Below are 23,125 nucleotides of genomic sequence, written 5' to 3' on the forward strand. Positions count from 1 at the left end.
CCCATGTTTGACATATCAGGGGGTATATGGGAACAAGAACAAGAGGTGTCCAGGGTCATATAAGTAGCTAATATCTGAAACATGGGTCATATCAGGTGAGAATATGAAGTCTGGATATCTTGCATGTCGTCGCAGTCCCATTCAGGACTTTTGATATGCTCCTGATATCAGGGCCGGAGTGGGGCCACTTTTCAGCCCGGGAGTTTCAGGCCCAAGACCGGCCCACTTTTTTAGTGGTGGTGGAAATTTGATGAATAAGGCAACATTTCAGCTCTTACTATCCTGTAGTTTTTATTATAGGCAACCAATATTCCACTATTCCACAAGGATAAGTTGATAAGTTAACAAAAGCAGGAAGGAAGAAATAAAGCATTTGAAATGTATCCCACAATTCCACTAAGAGGCATATTGAACTATTGTTTACATGTTTTTTCTGCATGAGTCAGCTATCATGTTGTTGTTTGGTGATTTGCTCCTTTACTACACCCACTTCTGAGCAAACAAGGCATATAGGTTGATCATGTAGCCTACTGCTGTCATATAGCCTACTGTTCTTTCTTACATAAAATAATTTTAATTCATATGGTTAACTCTATTATTCTTTCTACTTGTCCCTGTAGTCATAGCTAATTTCAAGCTCATCATTTTCAGCGGGGGACTGGCTGATCTGCTGCTCAGAGGCTACTTTTGTTTTTAGGCCTAGGCTACTGCATACACAGATCAAGCTTGAGTTTTGTTATCAATATTTGCATAATATTTGCAAAGTCTATGAATCGCCATATTGGATGATACAAAAAGGCTATTTTTTAAAATGAATTTAATATGTTGCTTGCGAATAGGTTGACAACGCTACGACGTCCAGTATTAGCCCAATAATTAGGCTACGGCGCTATAATCATGGCTAATTTACCAGTTGCCACTTATTCTGTCCTCTTCAAAAAAACTCTGGAAGCTTGGCACATTTGGCAGCATTTTCCTCCAATACTTTTCGTCTTTTTTACCTGGCCTTTCCAGTCCCTCATGGCCTCTTTCTACCATCCATCCTCCCTGACGCTTATCCTACGGTAGGGCCGGCCCAGCTGGTATCTGAGAAAACTAGAAAAGACGGGCTATATGGACCCAACCAATTAAAGGGGAAAACAACCCATGCAGAGCCAGCGGTGTTAGGCATAGGATGCGAACGTGTGTAGCCAACTTTAAGAGAAGATAGATTAACGTGGCAAATGTTAATATTTTTCCCTCGACCGGCCCAAAAGTGAAGCGGCCCACCGGGAATTCTCCCGATTACCCACTCCAGGCCTGCCTGATATGGCAATTGGCACTAAAATATCAGGAGCATATCAACCAATATATTTCCTGATATTACACATATCAGGAAATATATCACTATGAATATTCCCTGATTCAGAGCCTTTTCACCCAGTGTTCTTGCACAAGACACTGTTTTGATTTGCGTAGGGGAGGTGCGGGCTGAAACCAACCTGTTTGAGGGAGAGCAGTGCAAGGAGAGAATGCGTGCTCTTTCCTGCGCATATCTCTACGATAACATAATGTGTCTAGGCTAATCTATATTTTCAATAAGCAAGCACTGCATGCCTGCAAGCCTGCATGGAAACAATAAGTCAATATATTAGAGATATCAAGAGTAACGCAGGAATGGACGTTATAGTCCGGCAGCCATGGGGTCAGACCTGGTTTTGTTGGTTAAAGTTTTTTTTTTTGTGCAGAATCTTGTAGATTAGGAGTAGCTCTTTAGGATTTAAGAGGGTGCCCGGTGATATCCCTTGAGCAATTTTGTTTATTAACCCTTAAAGCCTGATGTGCCAAAATCATGAAAAAAAATAGGAAATACCTCTAATTTCAAGGTGAGTAATCATATGAATGCAAATCAACTCAAATAAAATGTACTAAAACACAGTTTTCTGTGTGATAGTTATTCAGACAGTACCCCATACACTCAAATTTGGAAAAAATACCCATTTTCTATGTAAATTAATGAATTTCTGTATTTCAGATATCACCCGTAATAGTCCGGAAGCCATGGGGTCAGACCTGGTTTTGTCGGTTAATTTCTATCTTTTTGTTTTGCTTAAACTTGTTGACTCGGAGTGGCTCTTTAATATTTAGGAGGGTGCCCGGTAATATCCCTTGAGCAATTTTGTTTATTAACCCTTAATGCCCGATGTGCCGAAATCATGAAAAAATAGGAAATACCTCTAATTTCAAAGTGAGTACTCATTTAAAATGCAAATCAACTCATAAAATGTTCTAAGTTACAGTTTTCTGTGTGATGACAGTACTTCATGCATTCAAGTTGGGAAAATGTAACCCTTTTCTATGTCTAATTATTTAATAATTCATTAATTTCAGATATCGCGTAATAATTCCAAATATGTACACTTTTCCTCTAGTTCTGATAATTTTCCAGTTCTGGCTCATTCGTTCTTGAACATCCTACAAGTGCAAGTTTGATATTTTCTGGTAGATTGGTTGGGCTCAGTAACTTATTGCTTATGTCTTTTTTCCATCCAAATTCTTCAGGGTTCAGTCTTGGTGGAGGATTTATATTGAGTGTTCGCCACAAGACTGCTTGAAAGTGGGCCCTCTTCACATTTTCAATAAATGCTTCTGTTGTTGGTGGAATAGCAGCCAAGTTTGCTGAAAATGTATGACCGTTTCCATTCTTTTTCCCCCATACCACCAACCTTGTGTGTGACATATTCTTGCTGTTCTTTATGCCATAACAGGCTGATATGAAGTCAGTAGCTTCGTCAATGACTTGTTGGAATGGCACATCCACATTTCCAATAGCTGATAATTTATACCCAGCTTTCAGTGTTTTGATTACTGAGCCTTTTCCAATGCCAAAATAACATGCTACAGTGTCACATCCTGATATGCCATGGGCTGGTAAAAGTTTTTTTTTTACAATTGTTTGATGCTTAGCCACTGTTGACTTGATATCTACTATTGCCCTTTCTTTACTAGGTGATTCCATGAATAGTGGCACTTCCAATCCAGCCTGTTGCTAATGGTGTAGAAGTAGGACGAACACGTCCGTGTCATCAGAAACCACAGAGATTTGACGAGGTTTCTGCAGCACACCTCAAGACTTGGTGTACTATGATTATGTCAGCCTCTTCTTGGTGTGTCTCCAAATCAAATCTGCTCCTTTTCTCTTCTTTCTGTATTTCAGTCGGAAAAGGATCATCGGCTGTGATCACCAACTTGTGTTCCTCCATGCTCCGATAATGGAAAAATCTGTCCCGGGTCAGTTCCTCGTACACTAATTGGATAAGCTGTTTCTTATTGTCGACAGACGACAATACAACCTTCTGGGCTGGAAGCTTTGTTGTTTGGTGCAACTGATATTTCCTGCTAACCCCCGTTTCTCGGCCATCCCTAGTGACAGACTTTATGCTGTAATCATAGTATCTGTCAAAAATGAGGTAGACATCACGGTCTTTAAGGTAGAAAGTCAGACGCTTCTTGACATTAGCAATGAAATCTGCTACTGTGCCATCTGCTGGCCAATGAATGGTCCAAAGAAGGGCTGATCCATCTATGACAGTGACGTCTGCCCCACAGGCATTCCTTCTTGATACTTCAACCTGGAGCAACATCTTGAGTGTGGACTTGGCTTTACAAATCTTCATTCCATCCTTTGAGGTTGGGTGCAAGTTCATATGAGAGGACATTCTTAACATCAACATCACGCTCACTCGATAACAACGCTATTACCCTGTGTAAATAGCATACAGATTGTACACTTTAGAGTCACCAACTTGGACAGATTTGCATGTAGCTGCCATAGTCTCAACTTTCTTTGGTATGGTGCCATAAAATCCCTCTGGCCAGGTCTTCTCAAATACTTTTAGAGCAGCCTCTCCAATTTGTACAGCATTGTCTACATTGACAGATGATGGAGATATCTTCCCACTGGTGATATTAACAATTCTTCCCAATGGATGTTCATGGGGGTTCTAATGGATTTAGGCAGGTGTTACATTTCTGGCGAAGTCCAGCCCTATCCTTCGCATCTGCTTCAATCCTGGTGTTGGCCTCCTCCTTGTGATATAGTTGAACTTTGGAGGTATTCTTCTCCTCCTCTTCCATCTTCCCCTTCCATATCGAATTCAATCTTGCAGGAAATATGACGGCTCAATGCCCAAATCTTCAAGGCCTCTGACTTCAGGGTTATCCCGATGATTCCTCCTGCACTGTGCCCGTATCTCATGAACGTTGATTCTATGAACTGGTCACCCCACAGGCCATTCCATATTCCAGATATGTGACGTGTCACATGTTGCCCCTGGAAAAAAAGGCTTTGGACATATGGAGGAAGCTTCTCCATAGAACGAAGATACAAGAGCCCGTATCTAGCATAGTTGACACGGCTGCGAAGTAGTAAGGCAGCATCTTTCTGAATGTGGCCAGATGGAGAACCCAGTCACCCTTGCGTTCAGCTCTGATGTAAGACATCATCAGCAACACTGGTTTCACCAAGACCTCAACCCAAAGTTTGACAGTCTTGCTCTGGCTTGCAATCTGATCCAAGGCTCCAATCAGGTCATCCATTTTCTGAAATTGGCCATCGTGATTGTGCACCGGAGGACCTCCTCTGCCATAATCCGTAGGGCACGCACATTCTGAGGAAACTTCTTTCCACTTAACATCTTGGGAACACCACCAAACACTTCTGCCAAAACATCAGATAGCCCACTTGCAGCCATCAGCGAGCCAATAGACCCAACAAAACTCATCAGTGCATGCATACCCCCAAGACGCAAGTACATTTCTTTGAAATTATCTGGATGTGTCCATAACACCTGCATTGCAACCCGGTAGAGCTGTTGGTCACAAGTCAAAATGCAGAACTTTTGGCCAGTTGCAAATGTAAGTTCTTGTACCCTGACCAAGGCTGTCATCATCGTATCTGGATCAGATGGTTTCATATCGATCAGAGGTAATTAAAGTGTTTTTGTATTAGCCTGTGGGAGATGGCCGTGCTCCCTGCTTTGTTTTGTGTTGTATCCATGAAATTCCGGACAATTGTCCTTTGTAAGAACATCATGTAGAAAAACTAGATCAGCCTCTGAAGCTCTCCTAACTACAATGGCTTGATGAGCAAGTGACTTCAGGGAGGGGACAACCTTAATGGCAACATCTTGTGGCATTGGTGGCTGTTTGCATCCCTGGTATCTGTAGATGTCCAGGTTATATGGAATCTCTGAGGAATCTTTTGAGATCCTTTTGATTTTTGGATTCGCTTCCTCCTCTCCCTCCTCAGCATTCTGGGAGTGCTGTGTAAGAAGAATGGCTAGTGAGTGTGTGGATTGCCTACCATTCTGGGAGGAAATGTCCGCATCAAAATTATCATACATTACTCAGTGTATGAACAACAGACACCATAGGAATACATGCTTCTGATAAGCTTCTTTGACTCTAGCATCTTTCCTGCTAAGTCTATTTGCAAACTAGTTGCCTGAGACCTGACAATACTAGTGACAATTGAACCTATGAGTAATGCAGGAAGGGTATTATCAAGCTTTGGGGAAACCTTTCCTAATAACTTTAACAGAAATCCACTGACTGTTTCTTTGATACTATCCTTATTTATGCTGATGTTATAGTGTTCCTTATCAATATCAATGTGTTTCAAATCTTGAAGGATTTGTTTACTGGTCTTTGTAAAAAGACTTTCAGTTTCATCCTCTTCATCATTTACAAGTTTGAGAGTCTGTGGGAGATAGCTACGAAATGCAATTATGTTAGCGATACCTGGTGAGGACAGTACCAGAAGATCATAACCAAATGACTCCTGGAGTTTCTCTACAAGGGTCCTGCGAGAAAGCTTCACGCCTTCTAGCTCTGAATAAGTTGCAAACAGCTCTACAGAATTCCATATTCGTGACCAGTCACGTTTTAACATTTGAACAACTAATCAAAGGGGCTATCTTCATTCGCATTCTGTGTATCCCGACTACTAGTAGCAGCCTCCCCTACTAGTGATTTGAAAGAGGCAAACCTTTGTCTGCAGTCAAGATGGTATCGAGCATCTGCAGCATGCAGATCACTAAGTGCTCCCTCAACAAGACACTGAACATGTTTTGCCACATCATCGTTTCGCTTAGCACAGGTTTCTAAAATGAATTGCTTCATATCGATCTCTCGGAAGAGGTATGCAGCCCTCCACCTGGAAGGGTTCTTCTTGTCCCTCTCCATATTACATTGTTCCCCACAGAAAAGACAGTGCTTGCGAAAATTGAAAGTTTCGGCAAGGCCGCCTGACAATGAACGCCCGGTGATTTTCTGAGGGATAGTAGCATCACTTTCCTTGATACTGTGGCGCTTGTAACGATCGGTGTGAGTCTTCGAGGTGTACAGTGGGCATCGCTTTCAAATGGCCACTTCAGTCGCGCATTACGAGGCGTGAAGCTGCGTGAAGCTTTAGTACCACTTTCAGCCACTGTGCGTCGCTCTGCCACTGTACATCGCTCTGTCAGTAGCCTGACTGCCGCCCCCTCTGAAAAAGCAGGAGGCTACCAAACATAATTGTTACCGAGAGGAATCCCAGCCTACGAATTCAATAACAAAATAAATCATGCATAATTAAACATTACCTCGATTAAGGCTACTTGGGTATGGCTTAAGGCTTGACTACAAGGTGGTAGCGAAAATCGAAATCTGCTATGTTATTGTCAATGTTGGGGGCAATGCAACTACGCAAATCAAAACAGTGTCTTAATTTGCCCTACTTCTGCAATGTAGTCAATTGACTGCTTGACATTTCATTTTTATTTTTCTGTACAATAAACAAATACATCTGCTTTATGCCGCAGAATTACATTCATATTTGGCTGACTGCAGACGCGCCACTTCCCTCCCGATATTCCAAGATTAAGATAGTAGCCTATACAAAAAGCATACTATCATAAAAATTTGTTAAAACGAATAGCTATTTGCAATTTGACAAAACACTGGTCCTCATTTTGCGAATGCGAGGACGATATGAGCCTGTTGCATTTAGTTAGATGTCCGAACCACTGGCTCGTAATCACAATAATTTAACACACGACAGTTGGATAGCCTACTTCATCATGTCCCCATGCCTACATTTTTGTGAGTAGCATAGAGATCGTTAAAAACAATAAAGTAGCCTATGTCTCTCCGTTTGGGACATCGAAAACTTATATTTTTAATAGGGTAGACTACTGTCGGAGATGGCAAAGGCCTCGGGATAACACGTTATCTCCACTATCATCAGTCATGCCCCTTGATCAAAGTGGGGAATTAAATAAAAGTTTGAGAACCACTGGCTTAACAAGTTACCTGCAGTCCAGAGCAATATTCTGATGATCGGCGATTATATCGGCAAATGTTTGTTTTCCAAAGTAAGAATTTCACTTGACCATGCACCTTCGACAATGAATAGCTCATTACACTTGTTAGCCTACTGTTAAACGTTGGCCTAACTGGTATCATTACAAACATTATTCTGTGTCCTAAAACTGGCATATTTTATGGCAATGTGTCATGTAAATTCGTTGCAAAATCTAGAGAAATGTGTGAGGTGGTCAGCGGGGGACAATTGAGACACACATTGGATTGTGTTATTACTTGAACATTCCACACATATCCACAGCTGTGGTAGGCCTATCAGGGGCAGGAGGATTACTGTTAGTGCAGGCTTTATATAAAATTCTTCAACAGAAGGCCTCGAATGCAGGCTTGCCCTGTGGTTTGCGCAGCCTACAGTAAATAACAGACCCGCCACAATGTGCGGTATGATGCTTTTTTACGAGCAAGATGTTTTTGGTGCCCTACGCACACTGCATGTTCTTAAATAACAATGATCATCAGTAATATTCGACCATTAATTTGTGTAAATGGGCAAGCGTGACCACCTTGATTGGCTGATGATTGTAACGCGGACATGATTCCAAACACCTCCCTTATGATAATGAGTGACAGGTGACAGGTCTCAGAATGCGTGCGCTACACAAGGACGGAAGATGATGAATAACTGGGGCCGTAGGCTATTCAGAAAGGCTTTTATCTTACCACTAGGAGTAGGCTACTCCTAAATCGCACTAAAAGATTTTAGCTTGGAGTTTTCTCTTAAAAGTTATTCACAAAGCCTTTCAAACAACTCCTAAACTAGATTGGCTGACGATTGTAACGCGGGAATGATTCCAAACACCTCCCTTCCGATGATGAGTGACAGGTGACAGGTCGGAGAATGCGTGCGCTACACAAGTAGTGAGAAGGACGGAAGATGATTAATAACTGAATAAAAAGGCCTAGCCTAAATGAATAAAGAGTAAGGCAAAACAAATAGCCTAGTAGCCTAATGAAACATAGGCCTATGGATTGATGCAGTACCTTTGCAACATTATTAAATTAATCTGTCACCATATGCCTAGGCTACGTTTGCAAAGAGAACATTTTAACTTTATTCACAATGAAATGTTACATTTAATTTACATGTTAACAATGAGTAGTTTTGGTTGTTGTTGGTGGCGTTATTGCATTCCTTTTATGAATGCAAAATTGTTCCCTCACGATTGGAAGCTCCTGTTGCCGCATAGCGCATTTCAAAACATTGCAGCGTAAAATGCCACAAAAAGCTGTTTATGAATAGGTCTTAGTGAGTTAGGAGTCCTCTCGAATTCTTTTAAGCTGTCCCAGACTTTTAGATGCTACTTTTAGGTCTAAAATGCTTTGTGAATTACTTTTTGTGAAAAAAATTAGGAGTCCTAAAGTTAGGAGTGACACGCCCATTATTTTTAGGAGTGGCTCCTAAATTCGCCAGTTAGGAGCTACTTTTAGCCTTAAAATTCTTTGTGAATAGGCCTACGGCCCCTGAATAAAAAGGCCTAGCCTAAATGCAAAACAAATAGCCTAGTAGCCTAATAAAACATACGGATTGATGTAGTATCTTTGTAACATTATTAAATTATTCTGTTACTATGCCTACGTTTGCAAAAGAGAACATTTTAATTTGATGCACAATAATGTTACATTTAATTTACATTTTGACAATGATTAGCCTAATTTTGGTTGTTGTTGGTGGCGTTATTGCATGTTAGTTATGCCTACAATGCAAAATTGCTTCCTCACTATTGAAAGCTGCATAGGATTTCAAAACACGGCAAAATGCCGCAGGTTTGTGAATAGGTCTGTGAGTTCTTTTAAGCTGTCAGAGGTGGGAAGGTGTGATTTGTTGGGGGGCAGGGCCGGATTAACTGGTCACAAATGTCTGATGGCCCCCCTTCCCCCCCAGCCAACGTGAATCGGGTGGTCAGTTAATAGGCTGAAGATTTGTCCTGCCATCTAAGGCAGCGGTCCCCAACCACCGGGCCGCGGCCCGTACATTCCTAACCGGGCCGTAGCCTACGACATGAGTTTTAAAAAAATGCATGCAAACTAAACTCAATTTAATTCGCAATAATGTCACGTTTTTACATGGCATAGGCCTATATGCAGTTGTTTGATTGCACGCATGTTTGCATTTTGCAAGGTCTATTTTCTTACGTCTGTCCCACCTTCAATACTTTACATATTGCCTTCAGCGCTGCGCAGCCTCAGGTCAGCTCACTTCACTTGATCAGTTCTTGGCGAACGGTAGTGTCACACGAAGTTAGCTAAACTGCTAGAATGAGCAACAAAAAACAAGCATCTTTAGCAGACACTGGCCAGGGTGTTTAAGTTGCGAGAGCCGCTGCAGAGATTTCTTACAGAAAAAAAGTCACCGTTAGCTGCACATTTTAGTGATGAGGACTGGGTGTCAAAACTCATTTTCGGGTTGCCTAATGACCTCAACCTGTCGGGAGAATGACGACTGTCTTTAAACTGGCAGATAAAGTCGCTGCATTTAAAGCCAAGCTTGATTTGTGGGGACGAATGGGGACGGGGTGTATTTGATATGTTCCAAACAGTAGTGGGGGTTTTGGGAGAGACTGAGGCAGGGCCCTTTCTCTTGCAGCTGGTGCGCGATCATCTTGTTGCGCTTTCAAATGAGTTTGAGCGTTAGGCTACTTCCCATCCTCCAAAGATCCACGGCAAACCAATGAGTGGGTCCGCAACCCATTTGTCAATATCCCGAATAGTCCTAACATGTCAGCGCAGGAGGAAGAGCAGTTGATCGAAATTGTGGTCTTCAAAGTGTGTATGAGGAAACCTCTCTGGCGGGTTTTTGGATCAAAACCAAAGCAGAATATCCCAAGATAGCCGTAAAAGCGCTGAAAACGTTGCTACCATTTCCCACCACGTATCTATGCGAGGCCGGGTTTTCTGCAATGACTGCAACTAAAACCAAATTGCGCAATCGACTGGACATTTCAAACACACTGAGGGTGTCACTGTCTTGTTGCAGGGAAACAAGCACAGGGCTCCCACTGATTATATTCGTAATGCACGTTTAGTTCCCATGTTTTGTTCCCATATTTTGTTAAGCATGTTCACACTTGATAGATGTAGCTTCAAGTTGTTAAATTTTCATAGTTCATATTGTTCCATTTTCACTTCTTCAAGTTCACGTTTTTCACGTTTTTAAGAGTTCGTTACCTTCACTGTTCATACATAACTGGAGCTAGTTCTTTTCAAGTAATGCATGCACAACACATATGGAACATGGAACTCCCGAACCCCCCCCCCCCCACGGTCCGTGAAAATAAATGGGAATCAAACCGGTCCATGGTACGTAAAAGGTTGGGGTCCCCTGATCTAAGGCACGAGCGCATCTGTGAGGCCAAGCCTCACCAAGTAGCTCGTTTGTTTACAACTAACATTCCATTTAATTAAACTGCTTTATAGGCTATGCCGAAATAGTTTTCAACATTTTGAATATTAATGTCGGGTGAATTGAAATGTTCTCAAAGTAGCCTTATGGCTGAAAGCTGCTTGGGATCCCCCCCGTCAAGCAATATAACCATACAAACGCGCTTCCTGCACTCATTGTTTCAAAAGGAGTAATTTTGGCTTTGTCAGAACTGAAGAGCTGTGGACGGCACGGCACGGTATGCCCAATGAAAATAAATTAACGCAACGCAATGCAACACAACACAGACACCGCTTCTCTCGCGTCAGTCACTGACATGAACGAAACACAGAACCCGCTTCTCTCACGGCAGTCACTGACAGTAGCCTAGAATAAATGCATGGGGAAAAACACTTCCCCATGACAAAGACATTAGCCTAGAAATCTAGACGCGCCCCTAGCGGCAGCAAATGTGGGTCTGGCTCGCCAGGCTACAAAGACATCGTAAAACACTGAAAGTTAATATTTTGTCACTAGCAACATATTGGAACAACCCCTACCGTCGGTCCCGTAGGCTATTTCCACCGTCTTGCGTGTACGTGTCACTTATATCCATTTCTATACAAACCAAGACAGCGGACTCCTGAAGAGACGCAACCACCCACACCATAGGTGTATCTAAATTAGCTATGTACCAAAAATGACATTTTACCGTGACTCAAAGAGCTGTAAACAGTGTTGTAAGGCTGCGTGTACACAACCGCTTGGAGCTCCAGTGGAATTTTAATTTCACGACAAGAATTCTCGGTCTAACCGTCCATGTGCCGTTAAGAACCAAACCAGATTTTGTTCAAATCTACACACCTATGGCTACTGAAAAATGTAAGGTTAATTTAGCAAATGTTATTTTGAAGTGTTAAAAAACATCGTTGTTTTAGAATTTCTGAACAAAAGTGGTGATAATTGGGGGTGTTACGATACATCTGTCCTTTGTCAAATGTGTTATGTTCCAAGTAGCCTATGCGTAATTCTGTTGCATAAAGTTGTATGTTTATGACATTCAAGCAAGGAAAACGATGATTTGAAGACATCTGTTTCGTTGGAAGGGCAAGGGGTAGCAACAGGGCAACACAGAGACAGGCCCGATGGCAGGGTTGTTATGAGAGTATTAAAATCTGGGATAGCCTATTCTACGGCAGGACAGCGGGGGAAAGTTAAAATACGTGATAAACACGGAAAAAGTTGGCATGCATCGTTTCGGTCCCCATGCACAGGGATTATTTGTCATATTATTAATATGATTATTTGTGAAATTGTGCAAACAGGCGCAACACATTTGAAAAGGAAGGGTAGCATGCAAGCTCACGAAAGATTGATTTAAGAACGTTATCACAGTGTGTGGCTGTGGCGCAAAGCAGCGCGGGCGGAAGACATGCGACCATTGGCAAGGGGAGGGTCATGTCTTTTTTAACAATTCTGTCGGAGGGTCATTGAACAATTTCTAGCAGGCAAGGGAGGGTCATGCAACTTTTGACTGAAGCACTCAAAATTCCTCCGGTGGCCCCTTCAATAAATAACGAACAGTCCCTAGATTGCTGCTGGGCTATATGTCTTGGTTCATGTCCGTTCACAACTCATTGCCGTCAAACGCGTAGCCTATCTCGCGGTTGCATCCATTACAAACAAACATGCAATGTGAACGTCTGGGATTGGGAAGAGCACTAAATGCTCTACTGAATAAGCACTTAGTCAAACCTTTAAATGAAAAACACTCTTTAATAATCCAAAAAATAAACCGCTAATGAAGTAAACTTGTGACCTTAAAAAATCGTTTATCGCCTGTAACTCCGTGATAACAGGACGTAACAGGAAGGCATTTGGCTGAGCAACGGAGGTTAATATGCTCTATATTTTGTCCCAAATGATGTCTGTCTCGGCACTCGGAGAAAACCAGAATGTTTAATTTGTCCTGCGTTTCTTCTACGGCTGCAAACGGGATTCACTCGCAGTTAACCAAATATTTCTTTATTAGGGCAGGGCAGGCATATTTCTGGCTATTACATTATTTCTAAACCAGTCTGCTAAAGTCTGTAGTGAAGTCTGTGTAGGGTTTTCCAGGCTCCATTTCTTTTTACGAGACACCCTGCTCACTTGAGCCATCTACCGGTTGTTTGGGTTGTTGCAGCGTCTCACTGGGAAAATACAAATTAAAGTCGCGTGATACCGCGTGATCCCACGCGCGGACCGCGAGTGAAGCTGGCCAAGTCGAAGCACTGCCCACTGTATGCTGAAACACAGCTTTTGTGACATTTAAAAGTTAATTCACCATTCAGGTCTAACGCTTCCTGAAGGTCAAAGTGTTTTTCATCACCGTATATCTTGCTACACTGGACAATGTTCGTTACTCGAACAGGTCCTGTACTAATCAACGTTTCCTTCTTCATATGGCAATTAAATTTCCAACTGAAGTAGCATTCCTCCGTTTCAGGCTCCATTGCTGTGAACTCTGTACCAAACTGAAAACTCTCACTTAATATCCAAGTATATACACTACATCAACTACAGATGGGAATTTAAATATTTCAGAGTAGAATCGAGAATCAAGACTAAAAAAACGGAACTGGAACTAATAAACAGACCCCAAAAACTGTATTTTAAAATAAAAAATAAAAAAACAGAAATTATGTCTTTTTAATTATCTACTCTAGACAGATCTGTATGTATTATTAGGCTCTAGTACTTTAATGCAAGTCTATGGATCAATACTTGTAAATTAATATTCTCTTTTTGAATGACTATTTTAGGCTCTGAGCATAGACAAAGTCCTTTTAGGCAAGTCCCTCCACTCGGCGGCCATTTGACAACGCTTTTTGGGCACTCGTAGGGCATCCATTTCGGCAGAAATGCGCGTGTGCAAGGCTTCAAGACTCCAATCTTGCTCCAGCGGCGAGATCACAACACATGATTGGCACGATGTCTTCACAACACACCACATGATTGGCTCAATGTATTCACATGTCGACGTTTTGCCGAGGAAGGGGTGGGATATGTGTAGACAACGGCCATATTGGCGTGACAAACTAGCCCCATGCATTTCTATGGAGTATTTTTTCAGTGCTGTGTCTCCACATTAGAAAGTCTCTGGCATAGACTACTACTGTGATGAAGAATAAAAATAAATATAATAAACTATAATAGTAGTACAGACACTGCAGAAATCAGCTAAAAGGGGGCAGTGTAGGCTAACAGTAGTAAGATCTTACATTGCTGTAACCCTCCCTCCCAACACCTTAAGGGGAAATCCGGTGTAAAATGGACTTTGATAACGAGTTCAAATGTTCATTGGGGACCAAAAAAACGCTAATCCGATGCATTCTAAACTAGCCTGTTTTTAGCAGATGCTTCCAAAATGCTAACACTGGTAGTGATAGGACATTTCTCATGGTAAAAACATAGCTAATTTTAAACCATTTACGAGACTCAAAGTAGCCTGACACTTCTTTGGTAGTATAATGAGGGTAATAACATGGAAAACGAAGCATTGACAACTTTGTAAATGCACAGATAGTTTATGCCGGTTGGAGCCATCTTTAAATTAAGTCACTACGACACACATCTTGTATGCTTTTGACGGAAGTACTTACATGTAAAACACGTGTGATCTGTGTTGTTTCAAGATGCCGTTTCATACCCTCATTATACTACCAAAGAAGTATGGGGCCACTTTGAGCCTCTTAAATGGTTTAAAATTAGCAATTTTGTTTACCATGAGAAATGCCCTATCGCTACCAGTGTTAGCATTTTGGAAGCATCGGCTAAAAACAGGCTAGTTTAGAATGCATTGGATTAGCAATTTTTTGCTTCTCAATGAATGTTCAAACTCGTTATCATACTAAGCATATCCAAAATCCATTTTACAACGGATTTTACCAGATTTCTCCTTTAAGAGACGTGCTAGTGTTGGTAGTCGTTAAGGAGCTGGGCTAGTGTATAGTAGCCTTAAAGTTGTGGGTTCAATTCCCGGCTTCCACTGTTGTGCATATAGTTGACATATTTAAGTCACTTCGAACAACAGTGTCTGCTAAATGAGTGAATGTAGTGCTAGTGAGAGATGCTAGCACCTAACCCAATTTAAACAGTAAATTACAGAAAACTTGTAATACATTTTTTTCATATTAATGTAAGTAATCAACTGGGGAAGTTTCATAGTGATATCTGCTAGTTATCATGCTAAGCATATCCAAAATCCATTTTACACCGGATTTCTCCTTTAAGAGACGTGCTAGTGTTGGTAGTCGTTAAGGAGCTGGGCTAGCCTGTAGTAGCCTTAAAGTTGTGGGTTCAATTCCCGGCTTCCACTGTTGTGCCCTTGAGCAAGGCACTTAACCCTAAGTCACTCCGGGGACAATGTAATCACTTGTAATATAGTTGACATATTTAAGTCACTTCGGACAACAGTGTCTGCTAAATGAGTGAATATAGTGCTAGTGAGAGATGCTAGCACCTAACCCAATTTAAACATTAAATTACAGAAAACTTTTAATACATTTTTTTTTTCATATTAATGTAAGTAATCAACTGGGGAAGTTTCATAGTGATATCTGCTAGTTACATTTTTTACCCTATTCACCGGAAAGGTCTCGCCTTATATTCAGCACATTGAACAGGAAAGGGCTAATATCGAGAATTGCTCAAGGGATATCACCGGGCACCCTCTCTAATCTTATAAAGTTACCCCTTGGCAAGAAGAAACAGCAAAAAAAAAAACTTTAACCGATAAAACCAGGTTCACCTAAATTATGGCATTTGGCTGCCGGACTATTACAGTTATTCAGTAACTGTAACGAATTACTGAAATTTGAATTGTACTTTGTAACACGTTACCCCCAACATTTTTTCAAGCCACACGCCTTATGCCATAGGCTATAAGTAGCCTAAATCGAGGTAATGTTTAATTATGCATGATTTATTTTGTTATTGAATTCGTAGGCTGGGATTCCTCTCGGCAACAATTATGTTTAAAGGTAGCCTCCTGCTTTTTCAGAAGGGGCGGCAGGCAGGCTACTGACAGAGCGATGTACAGTGGCAGAGCGACGCACAGTGACTGAAAGTGGTACTAAAGTTTCACGCAGCTTCACGCCGCCTAATGCGCGACTGAAGTGGCCATTTCAAAGTAATGCCCACTGTATCTCTTCCACAAGGGGATATTGTGTAGAAATCTATTGTTGAGGGAATTGTAGATAAACTTTTCCTCCCAGAGTCACATCACTAAACATGCATAGGAGGGCGCAAAACAACTTCCCATACTGACACCTTGTTTCTGATGTGAGATAATATGCGTTGGCATATTGGAAGTAGTTTTTGTCTACTTCAGCTGGGGGGGGTTTATCAAGACACTTATGAATATTAGGTAGCCAATAGAACACTGGACATATAGGATGCTTCACAATTAAGAAATCTCTTTCCCTTTCTGTAATCCAACCTCTAGGAGTGTGCTGTAACCACTATTTTGTCAATTTCCGCTCTATATTGATCAAGGGGTCTCTTTTAACTGAAGATACTTTTATCATATTGTTCTTTGCTCATCACAACTATGGAACCGCCCTTGTCAGCTAACTCTCCAATATTCAGAGGAGAATGCCAGAGGAGCCTGATGTCTCTGTTCTTGAGGTCCTCTAGCTCTCTGCTGAGGGAGAGAGTACTCGGCTCTGGAGGTTTGAAGAGATCTTGGAACAGTGAGTGCGGTAGTATTATGTTGGCACCTTGTTCGTCTGTGTATGTCAGAGTCTCTGATTTATTCTCGGTGATTGCATTGATAGATGCAAAGGAATTCATTTTTAGGCGAGTGGCAGCGTGAGGGAGCTTGGAACTCTCCGGAGTTGAACTAGTAAGATGGGTGTCACTTGCGCTCAAGCCTTGACACTGCACTTACTCACGGGCACTTACTCATGTTTCAAATCAAGTTTCAAATCAATCGGGCCAATGGTTCGACAGATATGCGGCGCACACACACACATACACACACACACAGACTTTCCTGCAATTTATAGATAGATACCTTGTAAATGGTTTGTTAACACACAGATTAATAAATTGACTAACTATCTGACTTGCATGTAAATGGTTATGTTGTCATACTAATGGTTTTACAGCTGTTGTGATTGGTCTTGATAAAAAAACAAAAAAAAACAAAGCATGGGTGAGATGCAATGACGCAGAGTAAACAGCACAGAGTGTCAAAAAAGGTCTTGGTCTGGATTAAATTGTATTTGGGTCCTTATCTGGACCGGAGTCTGCCTAATGAGTACGCCTGATACATGAAATGCATACCACTTCAATAACGTTGAAGCATTCATTCATTCAACCTTTATTTATTCTCGGGTGTTCACTGAGAGTACTCATTTTCAGTGAAGCCGAGATTACAGTAACAATGAAATAACAAAGAGATATAGTATAATAATTGTGGTACAATAAATAACTAAATAAACAAATAAATAATACATAAAATATTATTCATAAAATAATAACAATAATAAAATAACATTTACTTAAAACAGGTACAATTTGACATAGGAAGGAAGCTGAACTCATATGCCAAAATATGAGTGTCAAAATACCCTCAGTCCAAGAGGGTTTATTTACCTGTCTCTGTTGTCTCAAAGTGTTTTGCAGACTCATTCTCATGCCTCTCTCTCTGCTCCTGCAATCTTCTACACAACTTCTTATGCGTGAACCAATGCAACTTCTGACAAGCTTGATCACAGTAGATCACCTGCACAGAGTTTACAGACTTTGTCACAAAACACATAATAATGCTCATAATAATATAGTAATAGTAATAAACAAAAACAACCCACAGACACTTAAATGAAGTGCTTTTACACATACAGCTGTAGGAAAGAAAGAAAGATAGATTGTACTAGGGATGTGTGATATGACAATATTAGATTGTCAAAATGTCTGTGATGTGCCTTTAGAGAAAGATTAGCATTGTGCTACTGCTACAGTAGGATTTTTCCTGCAAAGAGAATTGCGAGCTGGCTGCCTCCATATCCCGTTGCCCTAAAACTTCATGATCAGTAACCTAATCATCCTAAAAGTAATCTTTATGTTTTGTATGTTTGTTTGACGTTACCAAAGTTTCCAGATCGTCTATGTCGGACTCTATGAGATGCATTCCACATAAACAAGCCACACAACACGTTCAATCTATATACATTTGTATACCGCAATTTCACGCAGCAACTCTCTGTGCCGGAAGTAGGTGGGTTAATGATGAATAAATGAGTCAATTCATTAACTTTAACTTAACTGTTGTCAAAATGTAACCAGTAAAGAATTTATCATTGAGTCTCTCCTTGAATTGCATAAAAGTGTCTTGTTTTGTGTGAGGGTTGAGGGAGTGTCGGGAATGAGAACATTGCCCAAAGCATCACACTGCCTCCGCCGGTGCATCCTGGTGCCATGTGTTCCCCAGTAAATGAAAGTTAGATGAAACTAGCCATCCAAGTGATGTACAGTGATGGCCAAAAGTATTGGCACCCATGCTAAAGTTGACTGAAAAGAGGAATATAAAATCATCTTTTGTAAATTGATCTTAATGCCTTAAGTGAAAAATGAGGAAATATCTAACCTTTAAGGACACCAATTTTCTTAGTGAATGAATAATGTATCATAAATAAATAAATGTTCTTCCTTAAAATACAGGGGTCATAAGTATTCCCACCCCTATGTTAAATTCCCATAGAGACAGGCAGATTTTTATTTTTAAAGGCCAGTTATTTCATGGATCCAGAATACTGTGCATCCTGATAAAGTTACCTTGGCCTTTGGAATTAAAATAGCCCCACATCATCACATACCCTTCACCATACCTAGAGATTGGCGTGGTGTTATTTCAGTTAGCCTATTAGCTGGTTTGATTTGCATTGAGCTCAATGCACAGTATTCTGGATGCATGAAATAACTGGCCTTTAAAAATAAAAATCTGCCTGTCTCTATGGGAATTTAACATAGGGGTGGGAATACTTATGACCCCTGTATTTTAAGGAAGAACATTTATTTATTTTAGTCAACTTTAGCATGGGTGCCAATACTTTTGGCCATCACTGTAAATGAAAACATGATTCATCAGACCAGGCCACCTACTTCAATTGTTCTTTGGTCCAGTTTTGATGCTCATGTGTCTATTGGTGGCGCTTTCGGCAGTGGACAGCGGTCAACATGGGCACCCTGACTGGTCGGCAGCTGTGCAGCAGCTATGCAGATCCATGCGCGACAAACTGTGATGCACTGTGTTCAGACACCTTTTGTATCAGAACCAGCTTAAACTTCCTCAGTAATTTTAGCTATAGTAGCTCGCCTGTTTGATCAGACCACACAGGCCATCCTTCGCTCCCCACGTGCATCAATGAGCCTTGGACACCCATGACCCTGTTGGTTCACCATGCACTTTCCCTTCCTTGGAACACTTTTGATAGGTACTGACCACTGCAGAACGGGGACATCATACAAGAGCTGCAGTTTTGGAGATGCTCTGAACCAGTCTGGCCATGACAATTTGGCCCTTGATAAAGTTGCTCAAATCCTTACAATTGCAAACTCAACTTTGCAAACTAAATGTTCAGATGCTGCCTAATATACCCCACCCACTGACAGGTACCATAACAAAATAATCAGTGTTTTTCACTTCACCTGTCAGTGGTCATAGTGTTATGGCTGATGATGTAATAGCAACATTATGTTTTTGCCACCCCTATAGTGAACATTTCCTTCTCACTTCCATCTGTGCACAGCGGAATTAATACAGACAATCTCTTTATTGTATATTGTAACTGCACAATTATTGTACTGAGAATGGTGGCTTTTACCTTTTTTGAATGTCCAATGTGAGATATTAAAGTGTAACTCTGGAGTAAAAACAACCTAGGGTCTATTTACGCTAGTTAACAACTTTAAACTTTTGATGGAGAGCAAAATGACATTAATTGGTGGTGTTTTGAGCAAGACAGGTTATTTGCATCATCACTGAATGGGCTTACAGTGATGCTAACAGGGCAAGGTGCCACGTCGCCATTTTATACTACTTACAATGCTCAAAATATAATTACACTTCTGTGGTAGTGTGGTGAGGGTTTCTACAGACAAACCAAAGTATTGTAAACATTGAAAGTGTACAGAGAGGTTATAACAAGACCTGTATCTGTAGGAAGAAAATTCTATGGCTTCCTGGTTCGGTATTGTCAAATCAGCGGGCGTGTTCGATCCAATCAGTGCTGCGCAGATCTGGCTACACGTAAGGCATGTTTGTATTGGAAGATTCAGCCAGATCTGCAAGATCGAACGCACCCGCTGATTTGAAAATGTGTGATACAGCCTGTAAAGGCAGTCGATTTATTAAACCATACTCAAATACCCCAATTAAAAAATGGGCAACATCACTGGCTATGCCAGTCAGCTATAAAGATGGGACGAATAGGAAGAAAAGCTGTCATTACCATTTTGCAGATTGAACAGCGTTTCTCGGCTCCCTTTTCTCCACAAGTAGTGCAGAACTCAGCATCCACAAAACCCACCTGTCCTGTAATGGCCTGTGTGAGGACAGAGATTGCTGTGGGGTCGCTACCCTGGGGAGAAAGACAAACAAAAAAAGGTAATATCTGAAAAGGTTTACCATAAGAATAACTTGTTTCACACTGATTCAGGCAAGCAACTATAAAGCTAGACACATATCAAACATTAAAGATTCAAGAGATTTATTTGTAATTTGCTCAGAAACAAAAAGCAGCAAACTGAGGGCAACTCCCCGCTGTGGAAATGGGAAAGAAATATTACAAAAAGTAGAAGAGCAAGAAATAAAATAACAATAAGTAAAAAAAGTAAAAAAAATGAAAGTTAGATGAAACTAGCCATCCAAGTGATGTACAGTGATGGCCAAAAGTATTGGCACCCATGCTAAAGTTGACTGAAAAGAGGAATATAAAATCATCTTTTGTAAATTGATCTTAATGCCTTAAGTGAAAAATGAGGAAATATCTAACCTTTAAGGACACCAATTTTCTTAGTGAATGAATAATGTATCATAAATAAATAAATGTTCTTCCTTAAAATACAGGGGTCATAAGTATTCCCACCCCTATGTTAGAAAATAAGAAATATTACAAAAAGTAGAAGAGCAAGAAATAAAATAACAATAAGTAAAAAAAGTAAAAAAAAAAAAAAAAGTAAGCATGACAGGGCAGGGACTGAGCCTGTAATTCAGTGTGCATGTTTATGCATGTTTCTTTGTCCTTGACTGGCAAAGCCTGATGTAAATGTCCTGTAACCCAGGTAACTTTGTCCTAACGATTCTCTCGGCAAATCTGAGCACTCTGTGCAGGGTAGGGCTGTCAAAATTGCTCAAAAATGACGTTTGATTATTCGCTCTAAAAAAAATACAAATATTCGAACTATTCTAACATCTAGTTACGCATTTTGTCAATGACGTGCATTATGTCAATAACAGGACAAATTAATACAGAGACATAAATACTTGGGTTAGTTTATTTAAGTACACATATTTAACGTATTACCTACACAAAAACAAGTAAAACAACTAATGGCCAAGACCACAGACCTCACTCTGGCTCGCTTGCTCACTCACGCACACTCTTTCTCTCTCTCTCGCCAGCACCCTCATGCTCTCTGCGCATAATGGTTTAAACGAACAACAACAATAAACAAAAAAAGTTGAGTGCTGATCAAGAGTTTTGTGCAATTTAAGGTCAGACTTTTGTCCCACATATAGAAGGCTTCATTCAGTGAAACAAATATTATTAACATTAATTTACAGTAGGCTATATAGAACCGACATTGAATGGTCCGAGCGAGCTGTGCTGTGGTAAACATGGAACTTAAATAAAATGAGGCACACAATTCCGAGAACATGTTACAACAAAGAACGTTTACCCTGAGGTTCATAAAAAATTAATAAAGTGCTATTAAAAATGAAAAAGGCTACTTACATTATTGATGCTTGTATTAAAAAAAGGGGAAAAAACTGACCGCAATTTATTCCATTGTCTTTTTAGTGCACTGTCACTGTCGGGTCTTAGGCCTGAAGGCCTACAGGTTGAGTGTTTCCCCTACAATGTATTTAACAGCGGCGCAGCGCCGCCGCTGGATTTTCAGCGCCGCTGCAACATAATATCACGAGATTCACTTAACACACTGTAAAAGCACAACGGCCAACGTCATCTCGAAATTGTTTTCTGAAAGTCTTGAGTAAGTTAAGTGCATCAAATCCGCACTTAGCCTCTCATTATTCAGGACATATATGCGGCATGATGTGTCAGGTGATTACAAGCCCAAAGACAAGTCTGCAGCCCATATGGCTAGTCTACGTTCTGAACAGGTTACATTGTTTAGCTATCCGACTGATGGGGTCTTGCTCCGCCACAGTATAGCCTATGGTGTCATCGTTCACTTGTAGGTTACACAATAAATAGTTTGTAGAAATTGCAGTAAATCGCAAGAGACAATTTCTCACGTTGAGCACACGAATGCGTGTGTCGTTTATTTTGATAGGAAAAACACTGAAAACAAAAATGGCGCTGTCCAGCAACAAAACAGGCATGGGGCTACACGTCATCACACATTCATAACATTTAAAGGGACCGCGATCCCTGAACAGTTATACTTACATGAAGTAACTACAGACAGAACAAAGTGCTGTGTTTAATATGAACGGTGTGTAGAACCACACTTAATAACAAAGGTGAATTATGCCGGTCACTATGTTATACTATACCACAGGTGTCACTTAAATGGCAAATGAAGTTGGTTAATTTACCAATATAAACAGTATTTAAAAAGATAATTTACAAAAAGTATTTTGTAAATCAATTATTAAATTATCAATAAATGCTCTAATTTTAAAAAGGGATTTGCAAATATAATTGCAAAATCTTTTTGCTTTTCCATTTGCCAAATCATTTGCCAAATCCATTTGGCAAATCCATTTGGAAAAGAATGCCTTAAAAGAACTTTAATGAAACATTGTAACAAACCAAGCTCTGAACCATGAAAAGCTTTTAGAATCCAGCTCTGTCACGAGCACCTTCTTCTGAACTCAAAGGAAACGGTTGATAAAAATATCTTTGGGTTTATACAGGAGTTTTGACCAACTTCATTTGCCATTTAAGTGACACCTGTGGTCCTCCATAGGTCACATTCACTACAAGTTAATAATTTATTGTGTAACCTACAAGTGAACGATGACACCATAGGCTACACTGTGGCTGGTGACAATAAAAAATTATATAGTTATATTTCATCACGAAGCTGTTTGTATGCCGTGAATTCGCTTGTAGCCTATGCCATATG

At 40.6% G+C, this 23,125-nt stretch overlaps 1 protein-coding gene across 1 annotated transcript in view; it reads right to left on the reverse strand.

Annotated features, from left to right (window-relative positions):
* Nucleotides 1-23,125, reverse strand: part of ankmy2a (ankyrin repeat and MYND domain containing 2a) — a 203,303-nt gene that overhangs the window by 15,481 nt on the left and 164,697 nt on the right. Inside the window, exons 8-9 of the mRNA XM_076281231.1 lie at nucleotides 20,260-20,388; nucleotides 17,405-17,534 (exon numbers count right to left, since the gene is read on the reverse strand). Coding sequence (XP_076137346.1) covers nucleotides 17,405-17,534; nucleotides 20,260-20,388 — 259 coding nt within the window. The remainder of the gene's footprint in view (nucleotides 1-17,404; nucleotides 17,535-20,259; nucleotides 20,389-23,125) is intronic.

This window comes from Alosa pseudoharengus, unplaced genomic scaffold, assembly GCF_046254945.1.
Source record: "Alosa pseudoharengus isolate Yale_2024_CS ecotype anadromous, Long Island Sound unplaced genomic scaffold, YU_APseudo_1.1 YU_APseudo_1.1_scf_12, whole genome shotgun sequence".
Classification (NCBI taxonomy): Eukaryota; Metazoa; Chordata; class Actinopteri; order Clupeiformes; family Clupeidae; genus Alosa; species Alosa pseudoharengus.